The 20,011-nt window shown below is 42.9% G+C and overlaps 1 protein-coding gene across 1 annotated transcript in view; it reads right to left on the bottom strand.

Annotated features, from left to right (window-relative positions):
• Positions 1–3,239: 3,239 nt before the first annotated feature.
• The window catches only part of vat1 (vesicle amine transport 1), a 41,434-nt gene continuing 24,662 nt past the window's right edge, over positions 3,240–20,011 (bottom strand). The window contains exons 3-6 of the mRNA XM_074696458.1: positions 16,044–16,214; positions 13,658–13,747; positions 10,545–10,786; positions 3,240–3,772 (exon numbers count right to left, since the gene is read on the bottom strand). Of these exons, the coding sequence (XP_074552559.1) occupies positions 3,500–3,772; positions 10,545–10,786; positions 13,658–13,747; positions 16,044–16,214 (776 nt within the window). The 3' untranslated portion in view covers positions 3,240–3,499. The remainder of the gene's footprint in view (positions 3,773–10,544; positions 10,787–13,657; positions 13,748–16,043; positions 16,215–20,011) is intronic.

The raw sequence follows: 20,011 nt of genomic DNA on the forward strand, positions 1-20,011 counted from the left end.
TCGATTTTGATTCTTTAGGTCATTACTTGATTCGATTCAATTCAGTATTGATTTAAATGTTCCGATTAACAATTTTCATGCCCCATGTGAACATATGTAATATGTCACCTCATGTTTTGGAGCAATAAAACAACCCAAACGTCAGACTTTAAAGTCGGAGGATCTGGCTTTATGCTGCTGCGTTGGCTGCCATTTTTTGTTGTTGTTTGGTCTCTGGTGGCCCTCCTCCATACTACGCAGATAACACACACAGTCCCCCTCACTTGCCAGGAGATGAATCGATTCAGAGGATTTGCTGAATCAATACTGAATTGGGCGAGGAAATTAGTGTTGAGTATTGATAAACATCAGCTGCTCAAAATCTTTCAACATGAACATTTTAACGAAACTATAAAGTCATTACGGCCTTATCCATACTTCTGCTTGAGTAATGAATGTGAAGACTTTTGACACCTCTGATTAAGACGCTTTTCTAGTTTCAAGTTTCCATTTTTTTACTTGTTACAGCAATTCAGACCTTGTTTTTGTCTTTAAATAACTTAAAACAAGACATTTTTCTGGACTGATAAGGTGAACGTGGCTCATATCAGGTATAATAAGACAATTTTTACTTAAAATAAGACAAAAAAACTTGATAAGATTTCATTTTTTCCCAGTGTGCAACCAATCCAAATCTACAAACTGTGTTAAACTTTGTGTAAACTGCAGCAAAAAGTCCGTCAGCATCCACGTGAGAGTTTCAGATCTGACACTGTGTTCTCGTTTTACCTCGAGGTTGATGGAAATGCTTCAAAAAACCGAACTTTCTTCATCTCCTTTATGCACTGCTGATAATCAAAGCATTGACAGAGGATAATACAAACAATTTGGCACACATGGTTGAGACCAACAGATAATCACATTTAAAGGAGTGCAGGCTGGCAGGTCCCCACATAAAGAGCATGAGCTTTGAGCTTTAAACCCTTGGATACAAAACAAACAAACAGAAATATAAAGGTAAAATTAAAATAACATATTAAGTAAAACATCCTTTTTTATTCTTTTTTTTTACTGAAGCGTTTGTTTCTCACATGGCACTCGGAAACAGAAGCACCGTCCACAGGTTCACAAAGGGAGCCCAGCAGATTAGAACAGAACACTAACCAGAGGCTGACAGGACACAGTCACTCCCCACACCAGCGTGGTGGTCGCACTCCAGCTCCGCTCAACCCCGCTCCGCTCCGCGTTTTACCTCCAACCGCCGAGGATGGATGAATGCTTTGATTTTAGCTGCCACCCAGGAGAAGTTGGCCATGCAGGGACATGTGTGTGTGTGTGTTTCTATATGTGTGTGTGTGTGTGCCACCTGTGCTTTCAGTGAGCTTCAGCAGATACGCTGGGAGTGCATGATGGGAAACATGGCTGGAGCAGAATCAAAGCCTGCGTGGGACTGGAGTGCGACCGCCATGCTCGTAAGTGCATTAAGATCAGCGAGCAGAGTGCAAAATACTAATACCAACGGTCCTCGTAACACAGGCCTCTTTATCAGACAGGAGGGGGGAGGAGGGGAGGAGAGGGAGGCGGGGAGGGAGGGGAGAGGGTGCATTTTAAAACCTGACAGACGACCTGAGGACACACACATCTTCACACACAATGGCACACCACACACAGCACATGAGGGAGGCCACTCATGCTAACACAACAACTTTTTATCTTTTTTTTTCCAAAAAGTTTTGATTTTGTTTTTTACAAAGTCACTAGTCACCATCTGAGTCTGAACGCTGAGGCCGGGCTCACAGACAGGCAGGTGGGCTGGCGTGTGTGTGTGTGACTGTGAGTGTGTGTGTGTGTGTGTGTGTGTGGGAGGGGGCAGGTAGATAAATGTCAGGTTTAATGCGAGGTTTAAAGCTCTACTTGGAAGATTCAGAGTCCACCCAGGCGGATTTGTGATGAAATCGAGGGGATTATAGCAAAATGATTTTCTGGTTTTCATACTGGCCATCAGGGGGCGCCGTGAGCTGCTTCAACAGCACACTGGATCTCAATTTGTCTGGTTTGAGTGAATGGCTTCACTGACTTCCCCTCCTCGTTTCACTCCTTCATACATTTTGCACCTGTCGAACACTGGAGCTATGACAATGAGCGAATAAAGACTCAGCGAGGACGGATAGAGACGCAGGCAGAGCGAGGAGAAGAAGGCCACCTCTGACGAGGCTGACGCCTGTTGCTATGCCGACCATAAAGAGGGAAATGGAAAGAGGAGGGCGACGGAGAAGCAGAAGAAGTATGCACGCCTGACTGAATCAAATCCTCCTCTCTCAGGTCGGGGTGATGGACAGGCCGCGGCGCCGTGAAAGGAGCAGAACGCCGGGGAACGCCACGAGGAAGGAGCAGGAGGACGAGGAGGGGCGGGGGGTACTAAACCCGACCGGTATTCACCTTCTCAACTTGCTCATTTCAGACGCTGCACTGTCTCAGCGTGACAGTGCCCCTTTCATCACATTCACAGTGTGTATGTTTGTGTGTGTGTGTGTGAGTGTGTGTGTGTGTGGGGGTCTTGTTTGAACAGAAACAAATTCTCTCTTAATTGGCAGCGCACACTTCTTGCCAACAGTTGGTCAGCTAGAAAAATCTGTAACTAAGGAGAAGGAAGCTGAGCAATGATTTCTGCCTCCCCATTCAGCGCTTCGCAGAAAGGCTCATTATGAGGGGGATTCATATTCAGGCAAGGGCTGATGGGAACGCCGGAGTGTGGAGCGGATTCCCAGAGAGTGGACCGAGCTAGTGCTGATAAAGTTAGGCCATGTAGCAGACGTCACGGTCGGAGGAGTGATGTAAATATCTCTAGAGGGAGGAATCGACCAATCACAGGCCTCGCTGACTCATGCATCAGTGACATAACTGGACACTAAGAGGGCAGCGTGTGTGGGTGGGTGTGGTTCTCCGTGTGTCCGCCGCTTTCCGTGCCTGTCTGTGGGTCCGGCCTGGGGGTGTGGGTGTGGGTGGGTGTTGGTGTGGGGGTGTGGGTGTGGGTGTGGGTGGGTGGACTCAGCACAGTGATGAGGAGGTGGCAGGTGGAAGTCGGAGCAGAATAATTTAGCACAGTGGGAGTTGAGGTGTGGAAGGGGTGAGGGTGGAGATTATGGTTGTCATGGAAACGGTAATTTGTCTCCCAGGCTTGCTCGTACCCACAATCCTCAGCGGTTCCCGAGAGGTAAGAATCAATCGAATTTTGCTCGAGTTGGAGAAATTTCTCCTTCTTCTTCTTCTCTTTTTTTTTTTTAAAGAGGGAGGTGGAGGAAAGGGGGCGGAGCCAGGCTGGAGTAATTACCACCAATGAGGAGTCATGAAGAGAAGGAGCAGGGGATGACAAATCAACAGCGGTGTGAAACATCATAATCTACTTTTCTACCTCCCATCCTCACCCACCCTCCACCCCCTCCTCCCACTTCCACCCCCACCCTCCGCCCCCAAAGAACAAACTCTGTGCTGGTCTGCTCCACTATCCCTCCCTCCCCTCTCACTTCTCCTCCTTCTTGACCTCCTCTTTCTTCTCCTCCTCCTTCTTCTCCTCCTTCTTGGGCTCCTCCTTCTTCTTGTCGTCCTTCTTCTCCTCCTTCTTACCATCGTCCTTCTTCTTGTCATCCTTCTTCTTGTCCTCCTTCTTCTTGTCCTCTTTCTTGTCCTCCTTCTTGGCCTCCTCCTTCTTCTCCTCCTCGGGCATGGGCTCGGTGGTGAGGATCACTTTGCCGATGTTGTTCCTCTCCTGCATCTTTCTCATGGCGTCTCCCACCTTAGAGGGGAGGAGAAAACAGAAAGGAGTGATGAGTGAAAGAGGAGGGTTTTTACTCTTACGTTTTTGATTCCACGGCGCGGGAACAAACTTTACGCGCTCTAGAAATAGAATTTTAATATGCAGTTTATGAGACACTACATCTGTTTAGATGAGACTTTAATAATGTTGGAGGGGAAATGAAAGTGTTGCAGCAGCGAAAAGGAAAAGTCAGAAACGACAAACAGATGAGAAACGAGGCTGCAGACATGCTTTCACTGTCAGAATCATTACGCTGACGTCCCGGAGTCAAATCACGGCTCAATAAATTGAGTTATTTCATGTTTTCGAGCTTTTCTCATCAATAATTCACAATTATTTTGTCCAATCTCCCAAGCAGCACTCACACACACACTCACACACACACACACTCAGAGTATTTAGATGTTGTATTGTTCACACTGGCAGACAGAAATGCCTCCTAATGTCATTTCTCTCTCGGCGTTGGGGAGCGCTCAGCTGGCACAAAACGCAGCGTAAAGTTTGAGCAATCTGTTCAACATCTGTTTTCTCTTCGGACCTAAAATTGACGGTCAGCAAAAAGGAGACTCAGCTCAGCAGCAAAATACATTTCAGTCATTATGCTCATGCTGAATTAATCCAAACTTTAACTTAACAAATTAAAAAGCAATGGTGTCGAGTTTTCCACCTCCTTTAGTTGGAGTCTGCAGGTGGATGCTGGTGGAGCTGAAACTCCAGGCGATGATTGTGAAAGTAGTGTGAGAAAAGATGATTTGAAGCACGACTTATTGTTTTTACAGCTTTAAAAGCTCCTATAGGTGGTTTTAGCCACTAATTAACCAGGCTTAAATGAATACAAATGACCTTTAATGACCTTTAATGACCTGGAAACATTAATAACTTCATCGACTTTTTAGTGCTGCTGCTGTGGTTGAGAAGTCAGACAAAGTGATTAACTTCATGCTGCTGGAGCAAGCTTTGGTTTTTTGTTTTCAGTGGCTGAAGACTGATGATTTAAAAATGAAAAATGGTCGAGGTTTTACACCCATTTAGGAGAAAATCAAGATAGGAATGAGAGGGACACTCTGCCCTGAAGGGTCACCAAAGTAGGGATGGATACCTTTCACATTTGAAACATACAGTACAGATGCACTGGGAAAATAATGAAATCTTATCAAATGTTTTTGTCTTACAGAAACAAAAATAAGCTCTGAATTGCTTGTAACAAGTAAAAAAAATCTGCTGATATGACAAGAGAAAATTTGCTTAAAATTAGAAAAATGTCTTAATACAAGAAACTTTTCTTTTGTTCCATTGGCAGATTTTTTTTACTTGTTACAAGCAATTCAGACCTCATTTTTTGTCTCTAAATAACTTAAAACAAGACATTTTTCTGGTGAATGTGGCTCGTATTAAGTCTAAAAAGACATTCTCTACTGAAAATAAGACAAAATCACTCGATAGGATTTCAGATTTTTTTCAGATTGTTAATGTGGTAATAAATGTTAATTTGTTTAATAATAAAATCTCAAAGTTTTCAATTGGAATACAGTCAGTACCTATAAAAGTACCTAATTTGGTACCCATCCCAACACCAAAGACTCTGAAAGTTCCTCACAGGAGATTTATGAAGTCAGAGACCAAAAGCTTTGGCAAATACACTTTTATTTCTATCCCTTTAATCAAATATTAAAGATATTCATCAGTCTATTAGTGTGAAATGGAAGTTAAGTAAACAAACTCACCCTCTCATTGTCTTTATTGCATTTATCTTATTGCTGTTTGTTTTTATCCTACAACAAGAGTAATCTTATAAATTAACATTAACTGAATTAATTCCTAAATTTGTTAGAATAAAGTCATAAATTTAGGAGATTAATCTGATGAATGTAAGAGAATAAAGTAAGTGGAGCATTGCCCTTTATACAGAGCGGCTCTTGTTCGAATAAAACTTCTGCAAACTGCAGCATTGATAAAATATGATACAGGAATATTCAATACTTCATCCAGGCGAGGGTAGTGTCATCAAAATCATTTTAAGCATGTTATCTCACGATTTTTATTCCACATTTCTGAGATTTTCTGATGGCCCATAACTACAGACTAAGATTATGCCTGTATTCTCATAATTTTATGAGATTAATCTTGTAAATTTACTTTTCCCCCCCTTTAACCTGGCCCCAATCATTTAGGAAAAAAAAAATTAGACTTTCTTTTATTGTCATTTCACAAATGACAGTTGAGAATAAACTTTCGATGCATGGCTTCCTGAGTGTTATCAGAGAGTGTAAAAAACTGAAGAGGGTATGAATATATAAATATATGATATATGAAATGAATACAAAGAGGTATGAATGCAAATACTACTGACTCAAATATCAACATGAGATATTACCCTGACCAAAAAAGCAGCAGTTTGGGTTCAGTTAAAATTAAATAAAAATAAATAAATAAATTAAATACTGGGGTTCAAGATTAGGGATGGGAACCTTTCACATTTGAAACTATACGGTACCAATGCCTGGTACCTGGTAACCGGTACCAGTACTCAATGGTACCAATTTTGGTACTTTTTTTGTGTTCATGTGGTAAAAAAAATATCAATTTGTTTAATAACAAAGTAAAAAATTTTTCAATTTAACATTTTTACAGTTCAATTTATAATCTTGTAATGCTGCGTTCATGTCCAGCATGGAAAATTGGCTACTCTTCCACTTCCTCACAGTCACAAGGATGCATTTAGGTACCTAAAAATGGTACCTTTTGGGTTTACGTGAATTAGTACTTGGTAATTTTGACAGAATTTTTTTTGTGACTTGATGTTTACTAATCTGAAACAGATAAATATTATGGTGCTATTGAAAAAAAAAAGTGAAATGAACCTTTAAAGTATGTTTTTATTCATATGCAGTATAAAACGTAAAAGAAGTCTCCATAACATCACCAGTTTGTCTCTGAGTTTTTGTTAAGATCAGTGCTTTCTGGTGTTTCTGCAGCCGGCCTCTAGTGGACACTCGATGAACTGCAGGCTTCATGCTTTAGGACCAGAGGTTGCTCCTTGTGTTCATCACATCCTCGTGCACTCAGCACAGAGGCGGTTAAATGTCAGGAGCGTCAGAGGACGTTTCTCTCACGAACACTTCCAAAAAGGAAGAAAACACTCCACCAGAGCCGAGAGAACAAAGGTTTGTTTAGATGAAGACCTCATTCATCATCATCATCATCATCATCGTCACATCCATCAGAGGAGACTCCCAGACCGGCCCCACCCTCCTCTTGACCACTGCTCTCTGTCTACTGTCTGCCCGCGCCTCCCCCCTCCCTCCCTCCATCCTCCCTCTGCGTGCGAGGCAGGCAGACCACCTAGCGACCAGTGCCACGGCAACAGGGCCATCTCCTAGCAACGTAAAGCCTGGCTGAAAAGTGGCCCTGATGACTCCTCTGAGCAGGGAGAGGAGGGGGTTTGAAGTGGAGGCGGGAGGAGGGTACAAGAGGAGCAACTGGTGGAACACGCCTGAAACGAGGAGGAAGAGGAGGAGGAGGAGGAGGAGGAGTAGGGAGAGTTATAAGAATCATCTTTAACCTGAATGAAAGCTGGAGAGTGATGGCTCCGCCCACCTCCACCCTTCACTCTCTACCTCTCTGCCTCCTGGGCGTCTTAAAATGAAGTGTGAGCTATTTGTGGCGGCCGACGGGACCACGATGCTGATGTAGATAACCACGCTCGGGGGGGAGACACAGGATGGAGGGATAACACTCATTTTCATACATCAATATCATCCGAGCGGGATTGATTAAAGGTGCAAAACAGGAGGAAAGAAGAGCTGAGATCGATGGCGTCTGGGCGTGGCAGCTAAACTCCCACAATCCATCAGTGATCCGTCTCATGACTAAAAACTTAACACGCACTGAGATCTACCTTCCTCTGTTCCTCCGTGCTTCATGTCTCTTTTTTCATACATCAGGGCCCCTCCCTGAGACACACACACGCACACACACAGACTAAAGGATGTCACCATAGCAACAAGAGAGAAAAAGCAAAAAAGATACACTGTGCGAGCGGAGGGAGAAGGAGAGAATAAAGGCAAGATGGAGAGAGTCAGAGATGGAGTCAGTAACCTAAAGACAGGGATAGAAAGAGCAGACAGATGGAGGAGCAGAGACAGAGCGTCAGATGGCAGAGAAAGACAGCGGGTGTTTCTCTCAGGCCAAAAAAACAACAAAAAACCAACAGTGACCAGCTCCGACTCTGACAACAGAAGATGTCAGCCCGCGACTCCCTCTTTCTCTCTGTGTTTCTCACACTCTGCCTATTCAGATCTGTTTGCAGGCTTCATTTTGTCAGCAACAAGCTGACTGTCTGTCTCACCGACTGACTGACTGACTGACTGATGCTGGAGGAGACACAGAGCGGCTTGTGGACAAACTTCACCCGACGAGTCGAGCCACACCCAGCTCCAGCAGATCAGCTCAGCTCAGACGTGCAGACACAGACGTAGCGAGCGCTCAGAGACTTCAGGTGACTGATGTAAGCCAGGTGTAAATGCAGAAATGTGACGACCATGTGTTTAACTTTCACTTCATTTACACAGAAGTTTAATTTACAACTCCCTTTTGAGTAGTCACCGATACCAAATACCAATATCACTGGTACTTTTGATACATGAAATTTCAATTAACAGTGACAGATCATTTTGAACAAAGTCAGCTCAGTCACTCAGTCGTTAAGTCCGAAACAAAACACATCTCTCCCTGAGGATAAGACTTGTTTTGAATAAATTAACAAAACTGAAAAATAAAACTAACAACAGTCAGTTTTGGTGATTTTTTAAATAACCAGAAGTGCAAAACAAACAGTTTGACTTTCAACTCGTCCTGGTTCATTCATGTTGTTTGAACAGGACCTGACTCTGGTTGCCATGGTGTCAAAGCACAGCAATGACGTACCAAACTGTTAGCGAGGAGGATTTTCTTGGCATAAGATTTTTATTGCTGGTTGCAGCCTTTGTGAGTCCTGATACCTTGAAGAAAGGCTGATATCGGCCCAAGAAGATACTCACTCGGAGCTTAAAGGGAAAATCTCTGAGCCTGTGCTTCAACAACGTTGCATGGTTTGCAGAGTGTGCCTAGCATTAGCAGAGCTAGCACCCTTAGCCTTCAGTCCTTCTTGCAGCCTGTGCTAGTTGCACATCCCTCCGGTCCAGTGGATATATATGCCTTCTTAACCAGACTCAGAGTATCATTGGTTGCTATGGCAACGCTCAAAGCTACAAAACGAAACTATTTTATTTGATAAGATTTCTTTTTGTATAACCCTTTTTGCAAGCTTCCAAGGAAAGTTATCTTGTTAATATAGAAAATGTTTTGGTCTAGCAGTCTACGGAGAGAGAGATGGTGGGTTGTGGAAAAAGCTTTTATCTCGTCCTTTTTGTTTCTAACTGTTGGTCAGCACCCGAACACGGTAAACATTGTCTCATGTTGTGTTTATGCACTTGGAAGATAAGAGTAAGTCATGAAATATGTTGTGGATCTGTGCGGATGTGATGATTTGAGCCCAAGGCTAAACGACTCTTTTTCATTGTTCCAGTTTTCACAGTGTCTTCATGTCCCAACTTCTATGACGATTAAAGATTTGTGAACATCAGTACGAATCGGGAAGTTTTACTGACTGGCAGTTCTCGCCTACACACGATATTTTCACATTCTGGATCAAAATCCTTAAAAGTGTGCCATGCACTCAGATTAATCCACAATCTCTGCTTGTTTGCATCCACAAAGGATGAATATATCCATCACAGTCTCCTCAGATGTCTGTTTAACATGAGTCTGGTTCTGTCCGAGGTTTCTGCCTGTTGACGAAAAGTTGTATCTTGCTAAAATCTGCAAAGTTTTGCGATCATGGTGAGTTAAGATGAGATAAGACTCCTTTCTTTGTCTTGATGTTGGCTTTCTGCTAATAAAATTTTATCAGTGCCTCAAGACATTTGTTATAATTTAATGATGAGACTTTATTTCACTTTGTCATTAAAAAATATTCAATTGTTTGGTTTGGTTTTGAAGCATGTTGAGTCTTCATTTTGCCCCAAAGTCGACGTCCTTCTATCACAATCTCATTGCTAGCAGCTACTGTTGTACTGAACTGAGTGAAATCAGTATATGCACATATTCAAGATACATAACACTTTGTTACGGACAATTAAGATTAAGTTTTTTGATGTAAGATGTTTCTATGTGTTGTATGTGAAGTTGTATTTGTTGTAGCGAAAGTTCACTTGTTTGTTTATCGTTTTAAATCCAAAAATTAATAAAAATACTGTTCAAAACATAAATAAAAGCTCAAACAAATGTAAAAGAAGAAGCAGAAATGAGAAAAATCTTATATTATCTGCCCCTTCTTTCACAAAATATTACGTAAATACATCACTTTTTATTATTTCTTTCATTTAATTATTCAGCCATATGGTGTTTAAAAGGCTTTTATTTTGGAACTTGCATGCCACCGTTAGCTTTCTGGCTAACAGCTGATCTGAAGCGCTCATTGAGCTGTGCCAGGAAGTAGAAATCTGCAGCTTAATTTGCTGGATTAGTTAACGAGGTTTTCATTGCATCAGAATTAAATCGGACAGAATGACTTTTTCAGAAACTAATCAAAGAGTTAAGGCTCTACCAGAGAAAGATTGCAAAATGGATAAAAACATCACATGTTTTTTTTTTTATAGCATGGTATGAACAGACACAAACTCTCTACAGGAGAACATTAAACCCCACCAACCTGCTCCAGGTGCCAGGTGGAGTCGATGCGGGGCTTGATCTTTCCCTCCTTGTACAGATCCAGGATGATGTTCATGGCCTGGCTGATGAGCTCCATCTCCCCGTCCAGGTAGCCCAGGTGGAAGCCGCACACGGACTTGTTCCCCTGGATCAGACTGAGCGTGTGGATGGAGAACTGATGGTACCAGTTCTTGGCCACGGCCAGCAGGTTCTTCTTCTGGCCGGCGAGCATGTTCGCCGCACCTGAGAGAGGAGGAGGAGGAGGAGAAGGAGGGTCAAAGTCTGAGGAGACACTTTTCCCACACTCTGAGATTTCTGCTCAAACACCTCTTGACAAAAGTAACCGCTTGAATTATCTTTAATGACACATTTTCACCATCCTGCCCTTTCCTTTCCGCGCACGTTCACACCCCGCCTCCACCTTTCACTCTGAGCCTCCATCACCCTCTTCCCATCCCGTCCCTGTGTCTCTGTGTGTCTCTCTGGGGGGAACCAGGGGACACAAAGCTCGCAGTGAGAGCAGAGAGGGACCCGGCCTGCTACATTCAGACACATTCCAGGTTTTCGTGTGGATAAAACGCCCATTGTTCCATCGTGCATACTTCTGATAAACTGGAAGAGGAGCAGGCCGCCGAGAGGGACCGGGAGGGTGGGGCCGGGCTGGAGGGAGGTTGAGAGAGGGTGAATGGGTGAGGGCGGGGTGGGGGCACCATGCTGAGCGGTGGGTTTTTTTGTGAAGCATGCAAAGGCGAAGCCCTGTTCTTCATGGATGCCGACCCCGCCCACTGCTGCATGCATGCTGGTACCAGATTGGCATCGCGGCACAGCGAGCGTAAAGGCCTTCCCACGGGGACACGCTACACGCCGAGGACACGGACCTCTGCCGCGAGGTCACACGGCCCACCAGGAAGACGCTTTATCTCTCTGCTCCAAAACTTCTCGTGTTGTGATCTTCTGCTCGGCCTCTTATTGTCTTCAGATGCTGTATTTTGTAATCCTGGTTGTGTAAGTCGTCATTGTTCTGTTTCCTGCCTGTTTTCCCTCAAACACACACCTGTGTTTGTTTAGTAATTGGTCCGACCTGTGTATAGATAACCCTGCTTCCAATTTCTTCCTGTTTGTTTTCCCTTTTTTGAATTTTTTGAGCTAAGTAAAGTCTCACAAGTTTTTTTTGTGTGTCCTCGACCTACCTGTTTGATCCCCAATTTAGTTTTTTAGAGAGGCTTGCATCAAAGAGGTGAAATATCACAGATAGAAGCTGGAGCTTGTAAAGTTTCCTGTCTGTTTAAAGCTTTTGAATCAAATACATGCTAAAAAAAATAAAAGTATACAGTAGATACAAATTTTAACGCTGCAAAAACTGAAATCTTATCAAGTGTTTTTGTCTTATTTTCAGTAGAAAATGTCTCTTTAGACTTAATATGAGCCACATTCACCTGAACAGTCCAGAAAAATATCTTATTTAAAGTTATTGAAAAACAAAAATGAGGTCTGAATTGCTTGTTACAAGTAAAAAAAACAATCTGAGATGGAACAAGAGAAAAGATTTTTTTTTAGATATTTTTTGATATATTTTTTTATGTATTTATTATTTTTAAAGAATATTTACACCATGTGAAAAACATCATGCAAATGTTCAAAATTATATATGTGACTGTGCAATAAACGTACAAAAAAAAAAATCAAATTTAAACAAAATAATAAAAGTAAAAAAAGTTGCATAAACCAAAATAATATTGTATCAAAGGAGAGAAAAAGATAAATAAAATAAAAAAATAAAAAAATAAATATTACCATGGCAATTATTTGAAGAGGTACTTTTGGGGGGGACCAATTGCAGATTCTGTCTTTTCTATGTGCTCTGTTAGATTTTAAATGTATCTATTATACAAACATGTCCTACTGCTTTGAACTCTTCAGATATATATATATGTACATATATGCTCACATACATATACACATACATGTGTACATATATTTTTCTGCTAGGTGCCACCCTGTTTCAGCAGCTCTGTCTTCTTTGTCCGTTTCTTGTCATTTCTTCATCTCTTTTTTGTCATCTTTGCATTTGGAGTGGATCATAACTTTGTATGGCTCATTTGTTGGTCATGGACACCAAACTGGTTTTGTCTTCAGTGATATTTTTACTACTTTTTCTCCTGTGTTTGTCTGGAGATCCTACATGTAACCATGGCTGCATTGTTTACATGTGAAATCAGCTGTTAGCAGCCTGTAGCATGTCAGTGCTAACTGGTGCAAGGCCAGATGTTTCCCCACAAGGTGGGGAGAAGAAGGCGAGGACGACCTGTCCTTCCATCCATCTTCATTGGGAACATAAGCTCTATCTCCAATAAGATGGACGAGCTAGCCGTGCTAACCCAGCAACAGAGGGAATACCAGAGGGCAGACTAGCATCATGCTATTCACAGACATGGCAAACAGGGCTAACATCAGACACCAATACCACATTGGAAGAGCTTCACCTGCTGTAAGCAGACAGGATCCAGGAGACAGAGACTGAACAGACTGCTGAAGAAGCTCAGTCCTGGACCCTGTGGAGGTGGAGGCTGGCTGACTGGACAATGATGGACAAGCTGTCAGCATCTATTATCTTATGGAGCTTTTTGCACTTTCTATACACTTTCTTACTTTTGTTTTCTTGATTGCTGCTGTGACTACTCAAGTCAATTTCTCTTGTTCCATTAGCAGATTTTTTTTTACTTGTTACAGCAATTCCGACCTCATTTTTGTCTTTAAATAACTCGAAACGAGACATTTTCTTGGACTGATCAGTTAAATGTGGCTCATATTGATCATAGCAAGATGATTTATACCTTAAAGTAGAAGCAGTTTTTGCAGTGAAATGAACTCGTACAGTAACTTATGAGGATACTGAGCTTCAAACTCGAACAATGTGCAGAAGCTTGGTTAGAGATTCATACGGACTGGGGGCAAAATGACATTCTTGTGGAAGTTGAGCTGCTTTTTTATTATTGGCTCATAAAAATGGTTCTGAATCTGGAAAACGTTATGTGGAAAACTTCTGCAAACTGCTTCCCCAGACTGAACCCGGCTGGTTAGCTCCTGGATGCTCTTCCTGTGTCGTCCACTTACCGTAGGTGATGAGTTTGCCCATAGGCTTCAGCAGGTTGTAGGCCTTATGGGTGTCCGATCCTCCCAGAGGGTCCAGAATAATATCCAACCCTGAAAACAAGAAGGAGAGGAAAAAAGGGGATGGTTATCTCAGGTCTGGATTTCGCTGGAGCCAAGTCTCCTCCGCATGCCAGAGTTCACTCGGAGTAGAAAGTGTAGCCAAGTTGTGCCATGTTTACACGAGGAGGAACCCGGGAATATGCCAAGAGAGGAGAGGAGGAGTGCGGGGTGAGATCCCTCTTGTTTTGTGTTTTCTCATTCTTGCCGCTGATAAGGGAGGAGGGATAAAACGTCTGTCTGTCACTGCTCATTCCTTTCCTGGGTGGAGGGAGAAACAAACCGACCTTGGGACAGATTGCAGAGCATGGCGACCTCACTATGAAGCCGTCTCTGTGTGCTTATTAATGTCTGGCCATGCGGGCTCAGACTTAATGATGTTCCTTTGTGCCAGAGGGGACTCCTCAAATTGGGCTACCCCTCCTTGCTCGGCTAAACCCGGCCTCTATTGATTGCAGGAGGCTCACAGCAGGACTCTGCCATGACCGCAGCACAGATGAATTGACAGAGAGCCAAAGACGGGGAAAGGTAGCGGGCAGGGCTTCGCATTGATCCGGGCGTCTAATTAGATCCATTCTGTCTAAAGTGTCAGCTCTGGCCCTCGTCTTATCTGTCTCTGAAACGTCCGTCTGTCTCGCTCCATGTCACAGAGAGCAGAGACGAAGAGGGGACTATCAAACGAGCCCTGACCGCCTTCATCCTGTTAGAAACACAGGGACTAGACTTTGTCGTAACGGTCGCTGCTTTGCCTGATGGGAAAAAAAACTCCCCACATGCTGTCAGTCAGTCTAGCAAACATGGCAGCCAGCTCTGTCTGCTGAGAATTGTGTCATGAGGAAAGAAAACAAGTGTCGGAAAAATCTTCTCGCTTTGACAATCTCTTGTCAACAAACGCTGCAGTCACCCAGAATTCATCATGTTCACACCGCCGCCATTTTCCTCTGACGACACGCTGAAAAAGCTGTAAAAATATCCCCCAGCTGTAACAAATGTTGTGAATCTGACTTATTACTGTCGTTTCATGGCTCTTTGATTGATACAAAAAGAAACTACAGCGAAAAAAATGACAAAATACTGAAAAAGATCAGGCATGGCTTAGCATGAAAGTGCCCCAAGCCAGAAGGGGGCACCAGAGAGCGGACCAGCTTTGCCACGACCGAATCGGCACTGAGCAGAAAAACAAGTGAGGAGGTTTTCCAAAACAAAAAGAAATCTATCCATCTGGCAGTGAGAAATAAAAGAAATGAAAAAAAACAGGAGGAGCTAAAAAATACACGAAAAAAGTGGTTAGCGATGCAGCAAACAGCATACAGAAGCTAATGTAGTAGTATCAGTACAATGGTTCCAATTTTTGGTACTTTCATGTGTGTTTATGTGGTAATTAATAATAATTTGTTTAAAGATGCTGTGAGGAGGGTTTGTTTTGATTGCATTCTCTCGCCACCTTGTGGCCTGGAGTCTCCGCACACTGTCGTCAATGACTTTTTGTAATTAAAAGGAGATCAGATTGAAACAAATTTTCTTTGTTCAAGTCAACTTTTTACTGTATACAACGCGCCAAGGTAAGGTATTTATCAGTACAGTTACATAGCAACAAGATTTGAAACGTGACATCAAGCAAATGTTGTAGCAGCCGGCTATATGTAGTGCTATCGGCAGCCCAGTGCTCCGACGTATCTGTAGGCTAACGTGACAACAAGCTAACACCGTCAGTTCGTACAGTAGTTAAGTAGCCGTTTATATTTAGCGCAGCTGGCAGCTCGGTGCTCTGAGACATGCCTGTGAATCCTGATTATGTCCTGTCAGTCATCTACCAATCAGAGCTAACATTTTAGCCTGTAGCTCGTGCTCTATCTCTCTCCTGTTTATCTTTCTTCTGCTCTTCTGTCCTTTTTCTGTCTGACAGTTAGGCTCCAGTGTCCACCATCACTACAAAATTAATCACAGAAATCATTTTCAGCAGAGAAAAACACAGATCTCTCTTCTCTCCACCAAACTTTGTCAGCCGGCGTGGTGTCGTCACAGAGACTTAGACGTGCCGTAAATTAACCCGATCAGGAAACTCAGAAGCAGCAATTTAAAACAGCCAGTAACCAGTAATATTAGTGCGGATAATTTCATTTTAAAGTGTGGATTATGATTAGAAGGCAGACTTTTTCAGCATCACTTTCAAACTCATATCCCCTTTAATAATAACATCTCAAAGTTTTTGAATCTAACATATTCATTCTTCAGTGTATTAACTTGCAATGCTGTGTTCATGTCCTGCACGGACAGCCGAGCTCCTCACCTTTCGGACTGATCTTGCGTACTTCCTCCACGTAGTCCTTGGTGCGGTAGTCGATGGGATGCGTGACCCCGCCTTCGCTGATGGTCTCGTGCTTGCTGGCGGATGCCGTGCCAAACACGGTCACGTCCTTCACCGTCTTGCACAGCTGAGTGGATGCAATGCCGACTCCACCTGAAGAGAAAATAAAACAAAAAAACGTTACGGTTACAATTTCACTTTGTAAGTTTCTGCAAAAAGATTCAAGCTGCAGTGCAAAACCTCCCCCTCCTCGTGAATTTTCTGTGGCAGGTAAATGTGATTTGCATTATTTATTATCCCAAACAAGCTGGTCAATAACAGCCTGTCAGGGTTTGGCCTCAGGGTATGTAAGGAGTGAATTAAACACAATCACATTACCCCAACAGGCCTCGGGAGAATAGATGCCCACACATGTTTCCACTGACACTCAAATCCAATTGTGGATAAAGTCGCTATTGTAGCTGAATTTTTTGGTTCCCTTATTTGAGACGACCTGTCTCCTGAGGACAGAGGAGCAGCTGAGGGACGTGTTTTGTTGGGAGAAAGAGAAGTGAATGACATAAACACAGCTCGGGACTGTGCCAGCTGAAAAACACGCTTCAAAAAAAAAGAAAGAAAGAAAGAAGTCCTGTGAGAGAGAAGTGCTGCGGTGGATGTCTCACATATCTGTGTTTGTGTTCACTGTATTTGAAAGTGTGTACATAGTTGTGGCGAATGCCTGGGCCGATGTTTGCGCAGGCAGCTGGAGCAAGAAGTAATAGGTTACTGATAAGCAGGAGCTTGTTTGGAATGGAGGACTTGAGCTGAAAGGTTTCCATAAAGGTCATCAGAGTCCGAGCAAATAAAGAGCAAATCTGATCTGATAGAAGAGAACAAAGACACACCTGCATTTACATCCTTAACGTCCAAATGTGAAAACACAGCTGCACAGACTCGAGAGGTTCAGAATTAGAGTGTGTGATCACATTTTAGGCTTTTTACTCAAAGCAGAGGACGGAGAAAGGCTGGGATTAGATTAGAGTTTACGATGAAACACGTCAGATCACTGCGATGCTTTTAACTGAGGAAACACAGAAATCACAGATACAACGAGGAAAATAAGTATTGAACACATTTCTACGGCTGCAATTCAAACAAAATTTCTCCCAGACATTGGTATTAACTCAAATAATCCACACATGAAAAGAAATCAAAACGTTCAGGTCCATAAATAATGATTATGGTGAATTAAGCACGATAACACAGGAAAAAAGTATTGAACACGCTAACTGAGACTCATCTAATACTTAGTGGAGAAGCCTTTGTTTGCAATGACAGCTTCCAGAAGCTTCTTGTATGTTTGAACTAATGGCCCACACTGCTCAGGTGTGATTTTGGCCCATTCCTCTGCACAGATTGTCTTTAAATCTGGAATATTCTTTGGTGCCCTCTGGTGAACCCTTTTCTTTACTTCTTTCCACAAATGTTCAGTTGGATTGAAGTCAGGTGATTGACTAGGCCGTTCTAACAGATTGATTTTCTTTTTCTGAAACCATTTGAGAGTCAACTTTGCCGTGTGGTTTGGATGGTCGTCCTGCTGGAAGGTCCAGCCACGTCTCATCTTCATCATCCTGGTGGATGGCAGCAGATTCAGATCAAGAATTTCCCCATACATGGCTCCATTCATTGCTCCGTCAGTTATATGAAGTTTGCCAACACCATGAGATGAGAAACAACCCCATGCCATGATGCTTCCACCTCCAAACTTCACTGTTGGTGTAGTGTTTTTTGGCTGATGTGCAGTGCCATTTCTCCTCCAAACATGGTCTGTAGTATGACAGCCCAAAAGTTCAGTTTTGGTCTCATCTGACCAGACAACATTCTCCCAGTATTCTACAGGCTTGTCAAGATGCTGTTTAGCAAACTTTAAACCAGCTTCAACATGCCTTTTCTTGAGGAATGGAGTCTTATGGGCTGAGCGTCCATAGAGGCCATGGCGGTGGAGTGCATTGCCTATTGTTTTCTCTGTAACAATTGTACCTGCTGCCTCCAAGTCTTTCTGGAGCACTTTCAGGGTGGTCCTTGGCTCGTTGAGTACTCTTCTGACTATCTTTCTGACTCCCTGGTCAGAAATCTTCAAGGAGCTCCTGTGCGTGGCCTGTTGATGGTAAGGTGGTGCTTCTTCCACTTGTGAATAATGGCCCCAACGGTGCTGGCTGGAATATTCAGGTGCTTTGATATAAGTCTGTAACCAGTTCCATTCTGATGCTGAGCAACAATCAGGTTGTGAATGTCTTCAGAGAGCTCTTTGCCTTTACCCATCATGAGGTGTGTGGTATTTAACTGCTTGGTGAAAAAAACACCTTTTTATAGGATCATCAATTTGCTCTAGCCCAGCTGATGTTGGTTTGCACTAATTGGAAGTTCAAGTAATAATTACTGACAGATTTCAGGTGGTATGGTGCATTTCCTTGCCAAAGTATACAGCCTTTCCATGGCGGGTTCAATACTTTTTTCCTGTGTTATCGTACTTAATTCACCATAATCATTATTTATGGACCTGAATGTTGTGATGTCTTTCCATGTGTGGATTATTTGAGTTAATACAAATGTCTGGTAGAAATTTCATTTGAATTGCAGCTTTGGAAATAAATGTGATGAGAAAAAAGTTGACATTTTTAATACTTATTTTCCACACTGTATGTTTCCCCAAAATCTGACTCTTTAAGACATCTTTGAGCTTGTTTCAGTGAAAAACTCCAGAAACCCGATTCTGTGGCTCACATGATGAATTCACAAGGAGTAGAAGATGTTTGTCCTTGGACGCTTTGTGCTTCAAGTGAAGCTATTGTGATTTTACACACTCAAAGGAGCAGAAACTGTAAAGATGTCAGTGAATATCTGCTTTACAGGCAGAATTAGTGGAAACAAAGACACACATGAACCTCCTTTCATCCCAGAGTAAACATATTTCTGTGCCACTGAACCATAAAAACACAGTTTCCTGGAAATACCCGACAGTTAGTCTCTGGAAACGACTATTTTCTGCAGAAATGAGTCTAAGTGAGTTAAAAAGCTTAATGTCAGCTCAAATGACCCTGTTAATTAACATCTGAGCATGAACCAGTCAGAGAGACAGAGAGGAAAATAAACCCTTTATTAAAGAGCGTCGACTGAAGCTGATGAGGATGATTTGAGAGGAAAACAAGCTCAATCAGACGCTTTCTCCTGCTCTGTTTTAGGACAATCACGCCGTTTTTCCAGCGAGCTCATGAACGTGTGAGATCAACAACCTGCTCCTCGCCGAACGCTGAGCTGATGAGGAGAAAAACAGAAATCAAGGCTGCGTGCTGCTGCTGCTGGATGTGAAGCATTGTTGCGGCTGCGTTCTCCTCGTCCTCAGTGAGAAACCAACTTTGCGTTGCCAAGGAAACCGGGGCCAAATTGCCGGCAATGACTGAGCAAAGGGAGCCATTTTGTTTCATTGACTGCTCTTCCTTTGGACATAAAAAGATTCACACAGAGGACAGTCTCACGCTGTCTCTGCTTTGAGTTTGACAGACTGGGTCAGAGCTTCCCGGCTGCGAGGATGTGTCAGATTTTGATTCGTGGGGTTATTTTAGGCGAAGTTCAGAGAGGAGGATGTGCAGAGCTGCAGGTTTTTGCTTCCAGTTTTCCTGTAAATACATATTTTTATCTGTTTAAAGAGCGCCTGGAGCTGAAGAGGAGTGTAAATAGTGAGTATGGATCGTCTGAGCAGGAGTTAAAAGCTGCTCTCCCTCACATCCAGGTGTGAAGAAGTGTTTAAGAGGATGATGCATCCATTAACCTTGAGTGCTTAAAGCCAGACACACATTAATTAATAATTAATGAATGCTTCTGTCATAAAAACAGCGATTCACCTCCTGCGTCTGATTTATTGAGCCAGAAGAAATAAAACTTTCAAAAACATCTTTCATTAATAATTAATT

Source organism: Halichoeres trimaculatus, unplaced genomic scaffold (assembly GCF_033239565.1).
Source record: "Halichoeres trimaculatus isolate MK-OKI-2021-1 unplaced genomic scaffold, fHalTri1.1 fHalTri1_scaffold_20, whole genome shotgun sequence".
Classification (NCBI taxonomy): Eukaryota; Metazoa; Chordata; class Actinopteri; order Labriformes; family Labridae; genus Halichoeres; species Halichoeres trimaculatus.